The sequence below is a fragment of the Diabrotica virgifera genome, chromosome 6 (genome assembly GCF_917563875.1).
Source record: "Diabrotica virgifera virgifera chromosome 6, PGI_DIABVI_V3a".
Taxonomy (NCBI): Eukaryota; Metazoa; Arthropoda; class Insecta; order Coleoptera; family Chrysomelidae; genus Diabrotica; species Diabrotica virgifera.
In genome coordinates this window covers 9447876-9468669 of record NC_065448.1, presented here as the reverse complement: position 1 = coordinate 9468669, position 20794 = coordinate 9447876, and the positions used below count along the sequence as shown (strand labels likewise).

The following is a 20794-nucleotide window of genomic DNA, read 5'->3' as shown; positions in this document are numbered from 1 at the left end:
CGTTTAGAATTTAATTGAATGAGAATAAAAAAATGGACAAAAATAAAAAAAAAATTAATAAATAAGATAGGTGAGAAAAACGGGGTCTGGGGTGCAGCTGCACCCCGCACCGCCTTACGAGGGTTAAGTATAGGGAATATAACATGAAAAATAATCAGTATTTTTTAGGACTTCAAAACGTAAAGAATATACAGGGTGTTCCATTTGAAATAAGAAAGTTCATTAGATTTTCAGAAAAACGGAAGATCTGACAACAATGTAATTACCACTATAATATCGGCCGCATTAGAAAACCCTTACCTACCAAAATCTATACAAATCGTGCAAGCCTTTTCCGAGATAATTGAGGGTTTTCATACATAATACTCGATTCTCCTACATGGTATGAAAGGATGAACTTAAAAAAAATACCAATTTCTGCAAACCTTTAATGAAGGAAAGATCGAAGGAAGAAGTGGAGTGGGCAGGAAGAAAATTTTATTGCTCCGTAATGTCAAAGAATGGACAGGGCTAATAGGCCTGGATCCCGCGTACCAAAAAAAGTTGATTATTAGCAAGCTGAAAATTTGTTAATAGCTTAACGGTGTCTAGTCGGACAAACTTTGATGTACTGTAACAGGGGAAGTTTTAATTGTGGAACAGTTTAAAAATTTGGAACGTCAGATTACGAAAACGCTCCATGTATTTTGTCGGACAGAACTTCCAAGTGATTTGTTACCGTTTCATTAAACTCTCATGCAAAAATCAGACTGCTATTTATCACCAATATAATTCCTGTCATTTGACATGTTCTTCGTGTTCCACTCATTAAAATGCCCAGTTGGTGATAAACACCAATCTGATTTTTGCATGAGAGTTTGATGAATTGGTAACAAATCAATTGGAAATTCTGTCCGACAAAATACATGGAACGTTTTCGTAGTCTGACGTTCCAAAGTTTTAACCCGTTTCACAATTAAAACTTCCCCTGTTCCAGTGTTCCCATACATCAAAGTTTGTCCGACTAGACACCGTTAAGCTATCAACAAATTTTCAGCTTGCTATTAATCAACTTTTTTTGGTACGCGGGATCTAGGTCTATAAGAAACATATGAGACTGAATACACACTGCAAGGGATAGAGAAAAATGGTCAAACTTGATCGCGAACATCCATTAATGGATTGCAAAAGAAGAAGAAGGAGAGATGTAACAGCAATGGTCACCAAAATAACAAACCAGGAAGTGGTTCAAGCCTTTAAAAAAGAAAGAAAGGTAAAGCAGTTGGACCAGAGGAATTTCTCGAGAGATGTGGAGAGCATTAGGAGACACAGGAACAGGTTGGCTCTAACAGTTTTATTTAATAGAATTATGGAAGTTGGACAAATGCTTAGGCGGAATATGTCGATAAAGGGCATTGATATTGTTATGACCCAAGATAGAAACTCATGGAGAAAAATTATGAACCACCATGGGAACAAAGGCAAAGAAAATGAGCATGATTGTGCTTTTTAGATTGTTATTTTTTGTTTTTTTTAAATTCTTGTTTATTTTCTTTAGATTGCTTATTTCTTCTATGAACTTATGTTTGTCTATTTGTATTTGTTTTATTTGAGATATTTAGATAGTTTTATAGTGAGATAATTAAATATTTAGAAAGATCTTAGACGGTTTCCTGCAAGGAGAACCCATGCTGCTTCAAATTTGGTCTAAGGGGTCTAAGGCTTGGATGGTAATACTGAATTATCTTGCTGAGTTTTAAACGGCAACAATAAAACTATGTTTTCCTTTATTAGCTGTTTGCATTTCATGTAGATGGAAATTCTTCATCTCACAGATGGGTAGTGAGATATTTAAATATTCAGAAGGATCTAAGACGGTTTGCTGCAAGAACCCATGCTGCTGCAAATTTGGTCTAAGAGGTACGTTTTCTTTGTGTATTTTTGGGACTCACTATTAGTGTGGTATCCTATGGGCCATTCCACGAACATACGCCTGTCTTGGATTACTTCGACAACGAATATTTTACTGTGCAACATAAGAAGTACGAAAGTAAATGGCGCTAATAATTATTCCAATAAACAACAATGTAATCTGCAATTTGCTTTCGTTCTTCTTATTTTGCACAGTAAAATATTCGTTGTCAAAGTAATCCAAAACAGGCGTATGTTCGTGGAATAGGGTATACTATAGTGGGCAATGTTCTTCTTTAGTAGTCTACCCAGGTACTTAGTATATTTAGATAATGTTCTTTATATTTTGTTCTCCAAGAATTTGGTTGGGTTCTTTTATAGTTTTGTGTCTGATCTTTTTGCGACTAATCCTTAAATTTTCTCTTGGTATAAAATTTCCGAAGTTGAAATGGAAACGTCAAAATAAACATATTTTTACCTGAAATTGTGGTTAATTCTCAATAAAGATGGTAAATAACTATTTATTGTTTTGTATGTTTTACATAATAATCTGTCATATAATTAGAGACTTTTGGAAGTTGGCTGCAGAATTAATGTTTTATGGTAAATGCATCATTCAGATACGAAACGTTTTATTTGCATATCATTGGTATTTATCTACGTCTTAATTACCATTTAGATGTTCGGATATAAAAATCCTACATATTTGATTACATCATTTCATTAAACATTTTTTATCTGATCTGTTTTACGGTGATATCATATTTAAATAATGCCTATGTTTACCTTTTGCTTCACCTTGACTTACTGTGTATATTAGTAAGCGGCAGTAAGCGCATAGTAATATGGAACCCACGTTAGGAAAATTACGGTTTCTTTAATTATAAAGTGATCGATTTTTGTAACCTTCTTTTCAGTGATACCGTCTTCCTACATATTTATCTCTAAGCAATCGGTTTGTGTTATTGATGTTTAAATAGAAATACAAGGAATGGATACAGCACTATATGGAGCGAAAGAAGAAGTAAAAATAATAGCAACACCAAATTCACTTCTGAAATTCATTCAAAAATATCATTTTTGTTGTGAGGTTATACCTTAAACATACTCTTCTACCCTAAAGTGTTGGGTGTAAAAGCCTCTTTTTATGCTTCGTACACAAACTTCCTCCAATCCTTGTTTCTTACCATTTTCTTCGCTTGCACTTTAGTGACTCCTCTCTTTTATCGTCCCTTCATGGGCCTGCTCCTTGGTGTTTTTAAGTTTCTTCTCGCTTCCCAAACTTGTTTCACTAGTCTTCCTCCATCCCAATTATGTGGGCGTGCCATTTCAGCTGGGCTTCTTCGATTTTCTTCTCTATTGGTTGGACTTTAAAACGTTCTCTTATTTCTTCATTTCGTATCCTGTCCATTCGTTCACACCTAGGACTCTTCTCAGATACTTCTTTTCAATGCTCTGCAGTTTCTTCTTTAGTCTGATGGTAAGCGTCCAGCTTTCACATCCAAATGTTAAGATGGGTACGAAAACTGTGTTGTAGATGGTTATCTTGGCTTTTTGAGATACTTCTTTTTTCGATAGGAATGTGCTCTTAATCGCATGGTATATTCAAGCTGCGTTTGCTATTCTAGCGTTTTTTTCAGTTTCTTGCGTACCCCTACTCTCTATTTCAACTCCCAGGTAGTTGAAGGTTTCGTTCTAAAGTGTCGTTATTGATTTTAACTTTTGTACGTTTATCTGTTTTCCCACATAACGTAACCTTGGTTTTACTTTCGTTAATCCTCATATTGCGCTTTTCAAGTTTATCCCTCCATATTTGGAGGTTCTCTTGAGTGCGCTCTCTTCTCTTCCAACTTCCAAACACAACGAGATCATCTGCAAATGCGCATTTCACTATCTGGATCATCTCCAGATTTCTATGTCCAACATATATTTTCGATTATTTCTTCTCTGGTTTCCTTCACTACAGAATCTAGAACAATATTGAATAGGATGGGGCCTAGTACACCTCCTTGTCGTAAACCATCATTGACTCTAAACTCGTCGGATTCCATATTATCTGTTCTAACTCTGGTCCTTGTATGTTTTGTATAGGCCCATAACAGATTTTCTGAGTTTATATCTATTTAATATAGGTATTCTCTTATTCTCTTACTCAGTACATTTCAAAAGTTTCTTTTAAAAATTTCTCGATTCTCTTCAAGTTACTCAGCCTGTACACTGTTGTTCACTGTTCTGTATCTCGAGTATTTATTACAGGTTTTTGCAGCTGCTACGAAATATTCAACAGGTAGTAAGGCCCAGAACCTCTGGCCCCGTGCAGTTCCCAACCTCAAATTACCCGGAAAATATTTTTCCGGGTAAAAAATTTTTGTTATATTTTATTCATTTTACAATATATTCCATTCTGTTACTGTTTTTTCACTTTTTACCTTTTAAAGACTGTATAATAGAAAATATCTCATTACAAGTAATAAAGTAATTTGATAATGTATTTCCACCTATCTATAGGTATCGAACAGTTTGTTATATTTAGATAGTTAGCACAACTTAATAGTTTTCTTTTAACATGAAAACGTGTCAGAGCCTTTTCTATTTCGATTCTTAAAAATGCATAGAAGTGGCAAAACTATTGTACGCCCCGATAGAGCTGTATAACCACCCGACTGAGTGGTAATTCGGTGGTAAGCTTATTTCAATTCATCAGGCAGTTCAGTATATAAACGTTCATTTGTTGGGTTTGTTAGTCTTTAATCACGGCCCTTTGAGCGGGTACAGTGGGAGAGAGAAGGGAACACCAAACGAATCGAAATACTCTTTAAAATTTATCCGATACAGGCAATCTCGCCGTCTTCGCAGCCGATTTTAAATTCAAGGGTAGAAAAACAATGTAAGTGATCACATAGAAGACGTGAATATACTGACAATTAATATGAATGGAGGAACGGGGAATACTTTCCTTTTTGGGGTCGTGCGAATTTTCTGAAAGATGTATAATAAAGCCAAGGTAGAAATAATAGCTCGTTTCTGATGTGCCTTTCTATGTCTATATTATACATATTTTACGTTTTCGTTCGATGTTAGAGTAAGATCGAGGTGTCTAGACAAAACAAAGCGGTTTCTTACTGCTTGAAATTGACTTCTATTTCACTGACAATATATTATTATTTTTGAACACTTGATACAGCTAAAGTTACTAACATTAAAATCTACTAAAGCTATTTTTAGCCCTTCAAGTGCCACTGGGCCTAAGATATGCCCTTCGAAAGGGTCAAAAATAACCCTTTTTACCCTATATTTTAGATATATTTTAGAACACAAGGTCCGATTTTTCTTGTTATAATGTCAACTTTTTGATTTGCAAAGCCGCAAAATGTAAGTTTTTTATATATTAAGAAGAACGAAAAAAAAGCTAAAAATTTTTATGATTTTCAACTAATTGAAACGGGGAACAAAAATGTAAAAACCGGCAAATGAAAAAGTTACTTTTAAAACTTTTCCAACGAACATTTGTAAATTAAAATCCATCTAGTATATCTGAAGATAGAGCTGTTTAAAAATAGCCAGTTTTTCGAAAATCGCATTTTTTAAGTGATAGATAGCACTTTTTCTTGAAAAAAATTACATAAAAATTTAGATGAAAGTAGATCTATAAATATGTATTGTTATGATCTGCTTTCTCTTACTTTTATATTAATTAGTATTTATTTAATTAATTATTGAATTGACGCAAATCATACAAAAAAAAATTAATAAAAAATCTCAGGGTGCCTTTTTGTCATTAAAAATTAAATCAATTATCTTAGGTTATACTTATCCTTTCTCCTGGCTTCAGTATCTCTTAGTTGATCCTTATCGGGATAAAATAAGAAAAGGAAATAAATAGAAAAATCATAAATAAACTCATAAAAATACCTTTATTATCAAAAGCGATGCTCTGAAAATCTATCAATTAAATCCTGTGGGCATAATTGTCCAATGAAACTTTTACCATATAATTAATCCAATTTAAACAAGTATTTATCGCTTTCTTCCTGATACCTACTATTAATAAAATAAGCTAAACAAACAAATTTATGTATTTGTAAAACTACTTATACTTCCTATTAAATTTTTAAAATGTTGGAATCTTAATTCATATGCTTTTACACAAAATTTTTAACTTCTGATTATAAAGAACATCTATCACATAAGTTATTGACTGACCTTTTTGATTCACACACAATGATGTCTCCTCTTGACCCAAACAGCTCTTCCTTGTTGATTATGTTAGGCTACCAATCAAAGCCCTCTCCGTTTTCAGCATCAATCCAGCAGCACACCCGCAACTATTTTTCCAAAAACACAAGCCAGGCCGCTTTTGACCAGTACTCGTTCAATAAACTCCAAAACTCTCTCCTCTCTTTCTCTCAATAATAATCTCCGGAGACCCAAGTATCTTTTTTACTTGGTGTCACAAATAATTTTAATACTATAATTCTTGTAACTTACTCTCTTGGACTTTACAGAATCAAAGAGGTATTTCTTCTCAATTTGATTTGTCTCTCGTTCCACTTTTCAGCTACTCTCCACTATCAAACAACCACTAGTACTTGCTTCTGAACTATCCGCGAAAACTTTCGACTGCTCTTCCCGGATACCGGCCACCCAATCCTCTTTCTTTTCCAAAACTGTCTCAACATTCAAACTTCCCTTTCCCCATTCCAAATTGCCAAGCCAATCAGAAACATTTCTCTTTCCACATTCCTCTTTTTCATTCGAAAAACCAGGCATTCTTTCAAACAATACTTCTACTCATCCTAATCACTTTCCGGAAATTATACAAATACTCTTGTGCTTAAAACAAACAGACTTAAAATTCCAAATCTCTCTACCTTTATTTTTCTAAAAACTAATAATTACAACTACCTGTGGATTTTACCTTCCCGTAACAAACAATCTTTTTAAATTTTAATCCGAAATAAATTGTCATTTCACTTCACTGTATTTACAAATGTCTTCAAGTCTTCAGGGAAAAACTCATTAAGGAGAAACCCACTGCGTAAAAGCTACCTTCTACTAAATAGTTACAAATCAATAAACAGGGTGTATCAAATTTATGTGCACGCGTTATAATTAAAAATTTAAATTTTTACTCTATCTTTGATTGATAAAGTGATACATAATATAATAATATAATAATCTCTACTTATTGGATTTCTTGGCACAAGCCTTTAACAATTTTTTGACCGCCTAAAATTGAGCTTTTTGCTTCATAATTTAGTCAATATACGTTGTCGTTAATGATGTCTTTCATCTATTTGATTATTCTGCAAGATTAGAACTCAACGAATTATTAAAATAGATAGCAAACCTTAAATTTTAAGTATTTAAGCAATGCTTTAGGTGGTCTAAAACCAAAGTTATAGCAGTTTTAAATTTTAACTGTAATCTGGTAATCTGACGTATCCAATACGTGAACACTATGCGTTACTGCATAAGGTTACATAAGGGTTACATAAAGGCTTTTTTAAATGCCTAAAATTTAGGTTTTGTTATATACTTTAATAATACGTTGAGCTCTAATATTGCAGAATAATAAAACATATGAGAGACATCACTAACGATAACTTGTGTTGGCTTAATTATGAAAAAAGCTCAATTTTTAGGCAGCCAAAAAAATAATTACAGACTCGGGACAAGAAATCCCTGATATACGCTTAAGTCCAGATTTCTCTTGCTCTCAATTTTACCTTGTAGGATCAAATGTAAAAGTCGGTATTTATTACTACGCATGCTATTGGCAAAGTAAAGAAAAAGGCATAAAGATAAAGTTGGCAAAATATACTAAAATTTGGTAAAATCGTGGTCGAAGTGTAAAAAAATATTGCTCGTAGAATTTATTTTATTCATTGCAGAATTATTTTACGATTATACATTTTGCTTGCAATGACAATTTCAAACAATTAACTACCACCTCAGTTAAGATTCTTTCCGATAACAAGATATTATTAAAATTATAATTAAATATAAATTTTTGAATATTCTTGACATTACCTGATTGCTTAACGGCCAAGAGAAAGATCGCCAGATATAACAGCGAACTGAACGGTCCTTTCTTCATCTTCACGACGCAAGTGGACAGCAAAAAACTCGATGACACGCTTTAGTTATATTAGAGCAGCGCACATGTTAGCTCTATTCTGTTAAAGAGAAAACAAACAACAATTAACCTTTATTATACTTTAATAAAATCGTTCAACATCGATACAGTGCGTGCAATGCTGGTCTCCATTAGTAGCATAAACCTTGTCGTTGACTGATGGGTTGATGCTCGTGTCAGTTGATATGTTTTTCATAGGCTTAGTTGTTATGAGTTTTTATTGTGCTTAGAATATACAGTTGCTATTAATTTACGGTATTTAAATTTTTACTAAAGCTCCTAAAAAATAACAGTGCTTTTTGACATATATAAAACATTGATGTTTGTTTTTTTATTTACAAAAAACCCCTTTATACACGGTGTTTCATTAACAATTGTCCATATCGTAACTAGAGAAACCTTAGCACAAAACATGTAGATTTAACCCAAATAAATAACCCACTTAAATAAAATATTCTTCCTTACCGAGATACAGAGTGTTTTATTACAAATGTTCTAAAAGGATGTTAGCCTATTGTTAAAGCACCTTTTAATAGGTTTTAATAGGTGTAATAACAGTTTACACATGTTAGGATACTTTAACCAGTGTTAAAAAATAGTTTTCCGCTGTTACCAGAGGCGTGCCGTAGGGATATATACTTCCTTTTCGCCCCTTTTCCCCCCTTACAATCTACGCCACTGTCGCAAAGTCATTTAGCATGTTATTAAATGTAGTTTATAATACATAGTCTCATGGAATTCATTATCTTTAAACGCAAATAACTTGAAAACTACTTACTTTATCGCAATGAGACAAAAGAATGATATTTATGTAATAGTCCAGGGCGCATCTGTTTTGAGATGGACGTTGAGAGGTGACTCAAATTTTTTTGCAGAAATTGCTTGAAAATAATTCAAATAATAATATTTGAAATATCCTTCCACTCAAAATGGTCCGGAACATTGTTTAAATAATCAAAATGTCAAAATATGAAAAATTCGATTTTTTTATTGGTTTTTTGATTATAATTTTAAAACCATTCATTTCTGAGAAAAGTTGTACTGATATAAAAGTTGCATAATTAAATTTCCTATAATATAGAATTGGTTAAAAATTTTAAAAATAGTCACCCTTGTTGCAAAATAGCAATAATTGCGAAAAAACCATACAAAAACAAGTATTCGCATTTTAAGTTTTTCAACCATTTATGCTATACTTGGGACCTTCATATTTTACCCAGAAAAACTTTATGATATAGTAAAACAACACTGTAAATTGCATTAAGATCGGTTTAATAGATTTTGCAAAATAAATTTTGCAATCCAGCTTTCGCAAAAAAAATTCATTTTTTTTTTTAATGTTGAAGCACTGAAAATAAAGTAGATAGCAAGTTGAATTTTTTTTCCTTATTGTACCTTTCATTTGCAATTTGCAAAATTAAAATCGATTAATTACCACGGCGTCAGGAAATTTCTTAAATAAACATTAATTTTTGGTGCTACGCGCAGAACAGCGGTGTTCGATTCACACAATTGATTTCCTCTAAAATGTTTTCCAATCTTTATCTAATATTATTTTCTTACTCTATATTTTGTTGAATTTAAATTTTTTAATTCCACAAAAATCAAACTAATTTTATTATTGTTTGTGAAATATTGTTTAAACAATTGCATATGTTTAAAAATAACAAACTTTTATTCTCTAAGTTAAAAAATATGAACAAAGAAAGTTTTTGCTAAAAAAGTGTTATTTCAAAGGATAGAGTATGTGTTTTTATTTTGCAATAAACAAATTTATTTATTTATATCGAAATGTAATAAAGATTAAAATGTATCGATCATTATCAAAGGTCATTGGAATGGCCAATCAGAGCAAACTAACCGTTGTCCTGCGCGTGGCACCAATAATTAAAGTTTATTTAAAAAAATTCCTGACGCCGTGGTATTTAATCGATTTTAATTTTACAAATTGCAAATGAAAGGTACAGTACACTTCTATACGCCAAAAAAATGTCAACTTGCTATCTGCTTTATTTTTAGTCCTGTAACATTTTGAAAAAATGAATTTTTTTTGCGAAAGCTGGATTGCAAAATTTATTTTGCCAAATCTATTGAACTGATCTTAATGAAATGTACAGTATTGTTTTACTGTATCATAGATATTTTCTGGGTGAAATATGAAGGTTCTAAGTGTAGCATAAATGGTTGAAAAACGTAAAATGCGAATACTTGTTTTTGTATAGTTTTTTCGCAATTATTGCTATTTTTCAACAAGGGTGACTATTTTTTAAATTTCTAGCCAATTCTATATTGTAGTAAATTTAATTACGCAACTTTTATGTCAGTACAATTGTTCTCGAAAATAATGAATAATTTTAAAGTTATAATCAAAAAACGAAGAAAAAAATCGAATTGTTCCTTAATTTTTTGACATTTTGATTATTTAAACAATGTTCTCGACCTTTTTGAGAGGGAGGATAACTCAAATAATATTATTTGAGTTATTGTCAAGCAATTTCTGCAAAAAAATTTGAGTCACCTCTCAACGTCCAAATGTACTAATATTTTTACAGATGCGCCCTGCTGGTCTATAAAAAGTAACAACGAATCAAAAAAACATGCTTATGTCCAGTTGCACCAATAAATAAACGATTGATTTTTTGATTTGGATTGCCCGTTTATTTTAAAATATAATAATTGTCAAAAAACTGTAAATTAAAAACAGATATTTTAACGATTCTCCCGAAAAATATAAAATTTTTAACATTAAATATAATAATAGAACACTTTTCTTTTCTTTTGAAACAGGTTATTTAATATTTTTTGGGAGAATCGTTAAAATTTCTGTTTTTAATTTGACAGTTTTTTGACAATTATATTTTAAAATAAACGGCAATCCAAATCAATCTTTTTTTTTTGTGCAACTGGACATAAATCTCTTAATCGGACTCTTAAGAGCCCGATAGGAAGAAGAAAGAGAGGCAGACCCAGAAGATCTTTCAGAGATGAAGTGGACGAAGCAATGGAAAGAAGAAATCTATAGGAAGGGGACTGGCAAAACAGAAAGAACTGAAGAAAACGGTTGAGTGATATATAAAATCGCATAATATCTTTAAAAAACATGGCGTAAAATGTCCCCGCTACTGGCGTAGTATCATTCTTATCATAATGTTTACGCGTTGAGTATACATCAGATACGTATCTCAAAAAATTAGGTATATCGATTAAACAAATTGGTTACATCTATTGTAGCAAGTTCTGTTGTTGATAAATTTAGATTTGTACACACACATATATAACGCTCGATTAGTTCCGCTTTTTTATGTGTATATAAATATAACAATGAGTTGTTCATAAGTTATTGAAAACCAAATCACCGGAATATAACGATATAACTACCAGATTGAATTTTACTGATAATATTATTGATAAAATGATTATTTTTATTTTGAGTGAATTATATTATAGGTCTTCTTTACTATTAGAATCATGATTAGAATTCTATACTGTGGTATATTAACTATAAAAAAAATGTCCATGGGATGGGTGCTCAGTTACTTATTACATATTTGCTTTTCAATAGGATGATAATTATTTAAGTCAGTCTTTTCAATACTTTTTCATGTATCGCTTCTATCGTCTTTTCAGTCGATACTAGTGACAATGTAATCAATCTCTCCTAGGTAACTATGAAAAATGACTACAATTTAGAATAGTTTAGAGAAATAAGGAAAAAAATATCCTGCTGGTGACACAACCCCCTCCAGGCCGAAACCAAATTTTTTGAGTAGTATGAACATCTATAATAATAACCTATATGTTTCCTGCAGCCGATTTTGATGATATACATAGTTATAAACAAATGAAGACCAAAAAACGGTAAATTCTCGCTTTTTTCGTCTATTATAAAAAAATAAGCATTTTGAATAAATTTGAGAGTAAGAAACTCATAAATCGTATAAAAAAACTTCAATATGGCGTTCGCTGAATATGTCTATCCTTATTGGTTGCTTAGAAAATTGCAAAATAAATCATAAATTTTGAGTTTTTATAAATATTCACAACTTATGTAAAAATTAACTTAGAACCTACTTATTACACGGAATGCTGAGACTTCTGATGCTTAAATCATACCCTAAAGTTCAAAGCAATTGGTCAAATAGTTTAAAAGTTATTTAATTTGTTTTTCCCAAATTAATTTTTTTGCAACACTAAAGTCAGAAAATGATGAAGTAACAGTAATAATACTTTGGATAGTTTACGAAAGAAGAAGATTTACACGATTAATTTAATTTAAAAAGAATGACCAAAAATATTTCTAAATATTGCAAAATTGTTTTGCAAGAACATGTGAATTAAAAAAATGGGGGGCTAACTTCGTCCCTAATTGTCCTAGGATAATTGTTTTTCTTTCTAAATGTGTAAAAATTCAGTCTTTCTAAATATGAAAAAATAATTTTTCTACGGGTAACGGTTAAAAAGTTATTCTAATTGTTTTTAAGTAAGCAAAAAATCGACATGTTTTTGCAAAATAATTTTACACTGTTTACTATTACTTTTTCTCATTTTTTTAATTAAGTTAATAGTATAAATGTTCTTCTTTCATAAACTGTCCGAAGTATTACTGCAACCTCATAATTTTCTGACTTACAGTGTTGCAAAAAAAATGAATTTGAGATAAACAAATTAAATAACTTTTAAACTAGTTGACCAATTGCTTTGACATAGACATTTAGGGTATGATTTAAGCACCAGAAGTCTCAGCATTCCGTGTAATAAGTAGTTTCTAATTTAATTTTTACATAAAAATATTAAGAAAAACTCAAAATGTATGATTTATCTTGCAATTTTCTAAGCAACCAATAATGAAAGACATATTCAGCGAACCCCATATTGAAGTTTTTTATACGATTTATGAGTTTCTTACTCTCAAATTTGTTTAAAATGCTTAATTTTTTGGTAATAGACGAAAAAAGTGAAAATTTACCGTTTTCGATCTCCATTTGTTTATAACTATGTATATCATCAAAATCGGCTGCAGGAAACATATAGGTTATTAATATAGATGTCCATGCTCCTCAAAAAATTTGGTTTCGTCCTGGAGGGGGATGTGTCACGAGAAAAATCTTATTTCTCTGGACTAGGACCGAAGTATCAAAACTTCGAAAACTAGATATGGCATCAAATAAGGTCGTTTGGAAAATTTAAGATAATAAAAAATTCCTGTCTTATTAAAGTAATTGAAGTAATTGAGTAATTGAGTAAGAAACTACAGATTATACACCTTGGAGAGGCACAAGAAAACTCAAACGGCCCCAACAACATAATAGTGCAGGGCGCATCTGTTTTGAGATGGACGTTGAGAGGTGACTCAAATTTTTTTGCAGAAATTGCTTTAAAATAAATCAAATAATAATATTTGAGTTATCATTCCTCTCAAAAAGGTCCGGAACATTGTTTAAATAATCAAAATGTCAAAAATTGAAGCAAATATTCGATTTTTTTCTTCGTTTTTTGGTTATAACTTTAAAAGTATTCATTTCCGAGAAAAGTTGTACTAACATAAAAGTTGCGTAATTAAATTTCCTACAATATAGAATTGGTTAAAAATTTAAAAAAATAGTCACCCTAGTTGCAAAATAGCAATAATTGCGAAAAAAACCATACAAAAACAAGTATTCGCATTTTACGTTTTTCAACCATTTATGCTACACTTAGGACCTTCATATTTCACCCAGAAAAACTTTATGACACAGTAAAACAACACTGTAAATTTCATTAGGATCGGTTTAACAGATTTTGCGAAATAAATTTTGCAATCCAGCTTTCGCAAACAAAAATTCATTTCTTCAAAATGTTAACAGGACTGAAAATAAAGCAGATAGCAAGTTGAAAATTTTTTTTGCTTATAGAAGTGTACTGTGTGTGTACAATTTTTATCTAATATATTATTTTCTTACTCTATCTTTTGTTGTATTTTAATATTTTAATTCCACAAAAATCAAACTAATTTTATTATTGTTGGTGAAATATTGTTTAAACAATTGCATATGTTTAAAAATAATAAACTTTTATTATTTAATTTAAAATATATGAACAAAGAAAGTTTTTGCTAATAAAAGTGTTATTTCAAAGGATAGAGTATGTGTTTTTATTTTGCAATAAACAAATTTATTTATTTATATCGAAATGTAATAAAAATTAAAATGTATCAATCATTATCAAAGGTCATTGGAATGCCCAATCAGAGCAAACTATCCTCTGTCCTGCGCGTAGCACCAATAATTAATGTTTATTTAAAAAAATTCCTGACGCCGTGGTGTTAATCGATTTTAATTTTACAAAATTGCAAATGAAAGGTACAGTAAACTTATATAAGAAAAAAAATTTTCAACTTGCTATCTGCTTTTTTTCAGTCCTGTAACATTTTGAAAAAATGAATTCTTTTTACGAAAGCTGGATTGCAAAATTTATTTTGCAAAATCTATTGAACCGGTCTTAATGAAATTTGCAGCATTGTTTTACTATGTCATTATGTTTTTCAGGGTGAAATATGAAGGTTCTACGTGCAGCATAAATGGTTGAAAAACGTAAAATGCGAATACTTGTTTTTGTATGTTTTTTTCACAATTATTGCTATTGTGCAACAAGGGTGACTATCTTTTAAATTTTTAACCAATTATATATTGTAGGAAATTTAATTACGCAACTTTTATATCAGTACAACTTTTCTCGGAAATGAATACTTTTAAAGTTATAATCAAAAAACCAAGAAAAAAATCGAATTTTTCCTTAATTTTTTGACATTTTGATTATTTAAACAATGTTCCGGACTTTTTTGAGAGGGAGGATAACTCAAATATTATTATTTGATTTATTTTCAAGCAATTTCTGCAAAAAAATTTGAGTCACCTCTCAACGTCCAAATGTACCAATATTTTTACAGATGCGCCCTGGTCTATAATGTGTCCGCAACGTTAAAATCTTTCCTGAGTTTTATTCTTTTGACAATCGACCAACCCATCCAATTCTCCACGTCCATAGCTTTAAGCTCTCATGCTAGCTAAGGCGTCCAGGTAGTCTTCTTCCAGTTTGGACTTCCTCCCACACTAGCCTTACTGTTCTTTAGTAAGAATGTCCTCTGAGATATCCTGCCCATTGGAGTCTTCTGGACTTTATTTCTTTTATGATGTTGCCGTCTGGGTAAAGTTTTTCGAGCTCTTTGTTAGTTCTTATCCTATATTGTCCTGCTTCTCTATCAATTACAGGACCAAAGATCTTCCTTGGGATGTTTCTTTCCCAAACACATAGTCACACTTCGTTTGCCTTTGTTATCGTCCACGTTTCGCTATCATACATTACTACACGTCGTATGATTGTTTTATATAGTTGTATATTTATTGTATGTCCCGTTAGTTAAAGACATATATGTTGCACGCTTGTCTCGTATTGTTTATTTCTTGTGATACGTTATTGTCTTCAGTTGTCTTGTTTTTCCAAGATACTTAAATTATCTGACGTTTTTAAAGTTAAAGTCATCGATGGTGATATTCTAAATCTCTGTTTCGGTTATTGCGGATCATGTACATATACAATATTTGGCACCATCAATGTCTCAAAGATAAACAGCTTACAGACATTCCAATTTGGCTTGCATATTCTACATGAATTTACAATATCTAGAACATACTGAATCTAATCTTACAAAAAACCCTATCTCGAACAAACTAAAACACAACTGAATTTAAATTTTTCCATGTCGCTTCTTTATGCAAAATAAGTCACATTCATATTTTTTTTACTCTTATATTAATTTACTCTACACTCATTAGTCACGTTTAAACAAACATTTTGTCATTTTATTCATTTTTCTATTTAACGACCTAGTAACGAGATAATAAAATAATATAAACATCAAATAATATAAACTATTTCTTTGTTTATATGCAAACAGATATATCTAACTTTATCGCGTAAAATTCCCCTATGTCACCTGAATAATATAGTTAACTTTTATACAGTGCTCTTCAGATAAAACTATCCACCTTAAATAACTTTTAAAGCACTGATTTTTAGAAAAAAACGCAAAAACACGTCAAATAATACTAGAAGAGCGAGACATTATGCCACCCTCTCACCCCCAGTATCATCCCTTATTTTTTTAAATTATTACCCCCTTTGTTATTTTATATTTGGATTCTCCTCTTTGTACTGATTTCAAAAATGTATAACACCTGATGCTTAAAGTGATTATTTTATGAGAAAAATAAATACAAAATCAACAAACCTGGATTGAAAAAAATTATTTTTTAACACAATAATTTTATTACATACAATCATTTAGAATGAATATTCACTACCAAAAATTTTAACAATAATTATTTAAAATGACTTTTGAAAGCTTGAATAATTATTGTTAACATTTTAGAATATTTATTGTTAAAATTTTTGGTAGTGAAATATTCACTCTAAATGTTATATAATTGTTAAGAAAATAATTTTTATTCAATCCAGTTTTCTTGCTTTTGTATTTATTTTTCTCATAAACTAATCACTTTAAGCATCAACTGTTATACATTTTTGAAATCAGTACAAAGAGGAGAATCCAAATATGAAATAAAAAAGGGGGTGGTAATTAAAAAAAAATTAAGGGATGATACGGGGAGTGAGAGGGTGCCTCTTTCGGTAAGCTTAAATATGGCATAATGTCTCCCTCTTCAAGTATTATTTGACGTGTTTTTGCCTTTTTTCTATTAATCAGTGGTTCAAAAGTTATTTAAGGTTTTATCTGAAGAGCACTGTATATACGAGAGCTATCAAAAATGGTTCGTTTCAGTAAGTCTATATATGCAGTTTTACAGGCGACAAATAATATTATTATTTCGCTGTAGTATTTCAATAATTTTTCACCTTAAATTTTAAACTATTCCTTAATGCAACCCTTACTAATATGCTACTACTGACTCCACTCCACTCCCTACTTAGTACAGACATTTGCTGAGAACTAAAAACGAACACACTGGCCCTCTTGATGTTTGACCGTCGAAGGTAACACATCTCTCTCAGTAAGAAGCAATACTTGCCGCGTGCTAAAAAGTGCCCCAACTCTCCCTTCATTAGTTAACACGCGAAAATACCACAAACGTCTCTCTGGGTTCAAGTACCACTAAATAAACGCCTTTTCTCTCTGTGCAATAATGAAAACCCTAATTCGTTATAGACAAACCGCTAATCCGTTAAAAACAATTAAACCTCGAACGAGAAGCAACAGCTTGTGAAACCGGCATATGTGACGTTGAGCGATACACGAGTGAACAGTGACTTGGTAAGATTTTTATCAATTTAATTAGATATTGTCTGTATATCATAATCCCTCTTTAATCACCCTTGAATCAAAACCTAATACAGTTCACACAACTCTGAAATTATAATTGTAATACAAAAAAATTAAGAAAGCACATTAGTCAAATCTAAAGCAAGTTGCTCAAATATATACATAAATTGTTGTAGAGTTCCTAAAATAGTAATAGTCTAGGCGCCAGAGGGGTCACCTTGTCCTTTTCAACTCTGATGGACCAACTCAACTGTTTCTTATGGATTTTTGGCTGCTGATTACGAATTTCGAGGGTGGATTTCGATCCGAGTGGTCAAAAAATTGTTATAAACAATTTATTTGTTTATAAGGCTCTGGCCCATAGACTAAAAGAGATAAAAAACTGTTCCAAATAAAATTTGTTCCTTAATAAAAAACGAAGAAAAAAACGTTTACTAAACTTAAATCCAACAATTAGAACTCAAGATATTGAAAAATTAGTGCATAGTGCAAATTGAAAATTGCAAAATAAGTATTTTCGAAGCTTTATCAATCGTAGCTCGGTTTCTGCGCATGCAAATGAGCCTTAGAAGGTCTCATTTTAAAGTTTAATTAATAGGCTTCCAAACAAAGTTTGTTAAATTACTTTATCTTCTTTTGTTTTAAAGTTTATACCCGTTTGAAGTTATAATTTTCTTTAAAAAATTGTACATTAATTTGTTTATAAGGGTTACAAGCAAAGAGATATAAACATTTATACTTTTATTAACAATAATGATGGAAGAACTAAAAAGGAACACTTTAAGCTTATGAAAATGATCGTTAGTTTATTTTTGGCCAATACTTTAATGGCGCGCTATGAGGCGCAAGATCGGCTCACAGTCAAGTAAGTGACGAAATTCGAAGCCAAAATATCGTGATTTTGGCCAAAAATAAACTTACGAACATTTTCGTAAGCTCAAAATGTTCCTTTTGAGTTCTTCTATCATTATTGTTAATTAAAGTATAAATGTTTATAGCTCAAATTCGCTTGAAACCCTTATAAACAAATTAATGTACAATTTTTTAAAGAAAATTATAACTTCAAACGGGTATAACTTTAAAACAAATGAAGATAAAGTAATTTAACAAACTGGAAGCCCATTAATTAAGCTTTAAAATGAGACCTTCGATCTATAAAGTCGAGTTACGATCTATAAAGCTTCGAAAAATACTTATTTTGCAATTTTCATTGTGCAATAAGTTTTCAATATCTTGAGTTCTAATTGTTGGATTTATGGTTAGTAAACGTTTTTTTCTTCGTTTTTTATTAAGGAACAAATTTTATTTGCAACAAATTTTTTATCTCTTTTAGTTTATGAGCCAGAGCCTTATAAACAATTAAATTGTTTATAACAATTTTTTGATCACTCGGATCGAAATCCACCCTCGAAATTTTTAATCAGCAGCCAAAAATCCATAAGAAATCGTTGAGTTTGTTCATCAGAATTGAAAAGGACCGGTGACCTCTATTTGGTGCCTAGACTATAATATTACCAATAGATAATAGAAAAAATTGAAGGAAGTTCATACCATCGAACACTTGGTATATTTTTTACCTACTCAGAACATCACCATATTTTGGTGGAAGAGAGTGGTGTTCTTTTTATCTTTATGAAAGCGAAAAATGCTTTCATGGGACCCTTCCTTGGCAAAAAAGTCGATACATATGGACACCAACCTTCACATTGTATGTATTTATGTGTATTGCTTCTGTAATAACAGACGTTATATTCTCGTAAGTACACAAATCTTCAACAAGAGACCTGCCCCGTCACATGTATCTGCAATTTCAGATACGTCCGCATATTTAATTATTTTTTTCTATTCTCATACTATAATATATCAATTATGATGTCACTAGCTGTATCATAATTAACTTCATTATGATACAGATTTTCATTACGGTACAGATTTTTAACCAATAGAATCGCTAAATGGCATTCGCGATAAAGGTGGCACACACGCAGTGACCAATGGCCAGTCAAATATGTATATACGCTTTGACAGTTCTCAATATATAAACAAACCGCAAACTGACAAACTACTTAATTTGTTAGCGTTACTAAATTAATAAATTTGAATATATTTTTTGTTGTGAATGATCATAGAAAAAATCGTGTATACAACTTGCATTTAATTATCATTATGAAGCTCGTACTCTATACGAAACTCGCCGCTAGGCCGCTCATACTCGCTATCCCTATCCGGCTATCTGTGTTTTTATCTGTTTGTTTTTAGTCCATTATCAATCTATCAATGTGTTTTCTGTCCATTCGAAGTTAATTAATTAAGTCTTTCATTGTACAACAACATGTCGTAGAAATAAATCGTCACCATCTCTTATTTTCGTAAAATTTTTCTGTTTGGTCACACCGGTGTAGGTTTTCGTAATAAACGTAAAAAATGTGTTTAGAGCTTTTGTAGTTTATGGTAATATTATTATTCATGCGCTTTTTACCGTCGACGGTCGTTGAAATAAAGCTCGAGAAACAACTATTCTTCTACCTACTTTACTGCTATGTTATGTGCATAGATAATATTGCGTAAAATGCCACTAATTTTCACAGTTTACAAATACGGGGTAATGGCAGTACGGGAGGTTTAAACGGAACCGTGTTCCGTATAAATTTTATTTTAGTCCAAAACTTAAAAAATAATACTACGACGGAGGTTTAACCCACGTTTCAATTTATTTAGACTATACTAAATTCACAATCAAGATGCAGCAGAACTAAACAGACTAACAAACACGAACGAACTAAACAAACTAACTACTAGAAGGAGCACTCCTGAATCATCATTTACAATGTATAAACTTAATCATCATTTTTGGAATTTACAATGTAGATACATTGCAAATCATGATTCAGGAGTGCTCCTTGTAAAACGCCGTCCACACTCTCGTCGAAGTCGATCGAGGTTCATCAAGTACGAGAGTGTAGACGGCCACCTTGTCTAACTTTGCCTAACTTCGTTCTACTTCCGAAATCTGTCGGTCTGGCGCGTCCGAGTCACAGGGATCTTTGTCGGTATCATACCGCTTGAATGTGTTCTTCGCGAAGTAGAACGAGTGTGTAGAGAGGCACTTCGGACTTCGGTCAACTTTGGCGAAGTAACTTCGCCGAGAGTGTGGAGTGTGTGTTCGCCGTTTAACAGTTAATGTGTCTTGGTATGTTTACTTCTACTGAATCTTGATTGTGAATTTAGACTAGTTGTTTACTACTTGTACATTAGTTATTATATTCAATAAAATACAACTTAAGGCTAATAGTCGAGCTCAGTCGTCACATATTTGAGATCTAAAAACGAGATGAACAAGCTGTATTTTGTTGTGAATGCCAATTTTGGAACTACAAAAAAGATGCAAAACAAAAATTTCCCCGCCTACTTGTACACTCCTGCACGTACTTGTCCAGGAAGGAAAGAAGGAA

The 20794-nt window shown here is 31.4% G+C and overlaps 1 protein-coding gene across 37 annotated transcripts in view; it reads right to left on the bottom strand.

The window, feature by feature from the left end:
* Positions 1-20794, bottom strand: part of LOC114332075 (basement membrane-specific heparan sulfate proteoglycan core protein) — a 1202649-nt gene that overhangs the window by 338578 nt on the left and 843277 nt on the right. For 4 of the 37 annotated variants that reach the window (XM_050653282.1, XM_050653283.1, XM_028282057.2 and 1 more), the window contains exon 2: positions 7924-8069. The exons of the other annotated variants lie outside the window; for them this stretch is intronic. In XM_050653282.1, the coding sequence (XP_050509239.1) occupies positions 7924-7990 (67 nt within the window). In that variant the 5' untranslated portion in view covers positions 7991-8069. The remainder of the gene's footprint in view (positions 1-7923; positions 8070-20794) is intronic. 37 annotated transcript variants of the gene reach the window in all.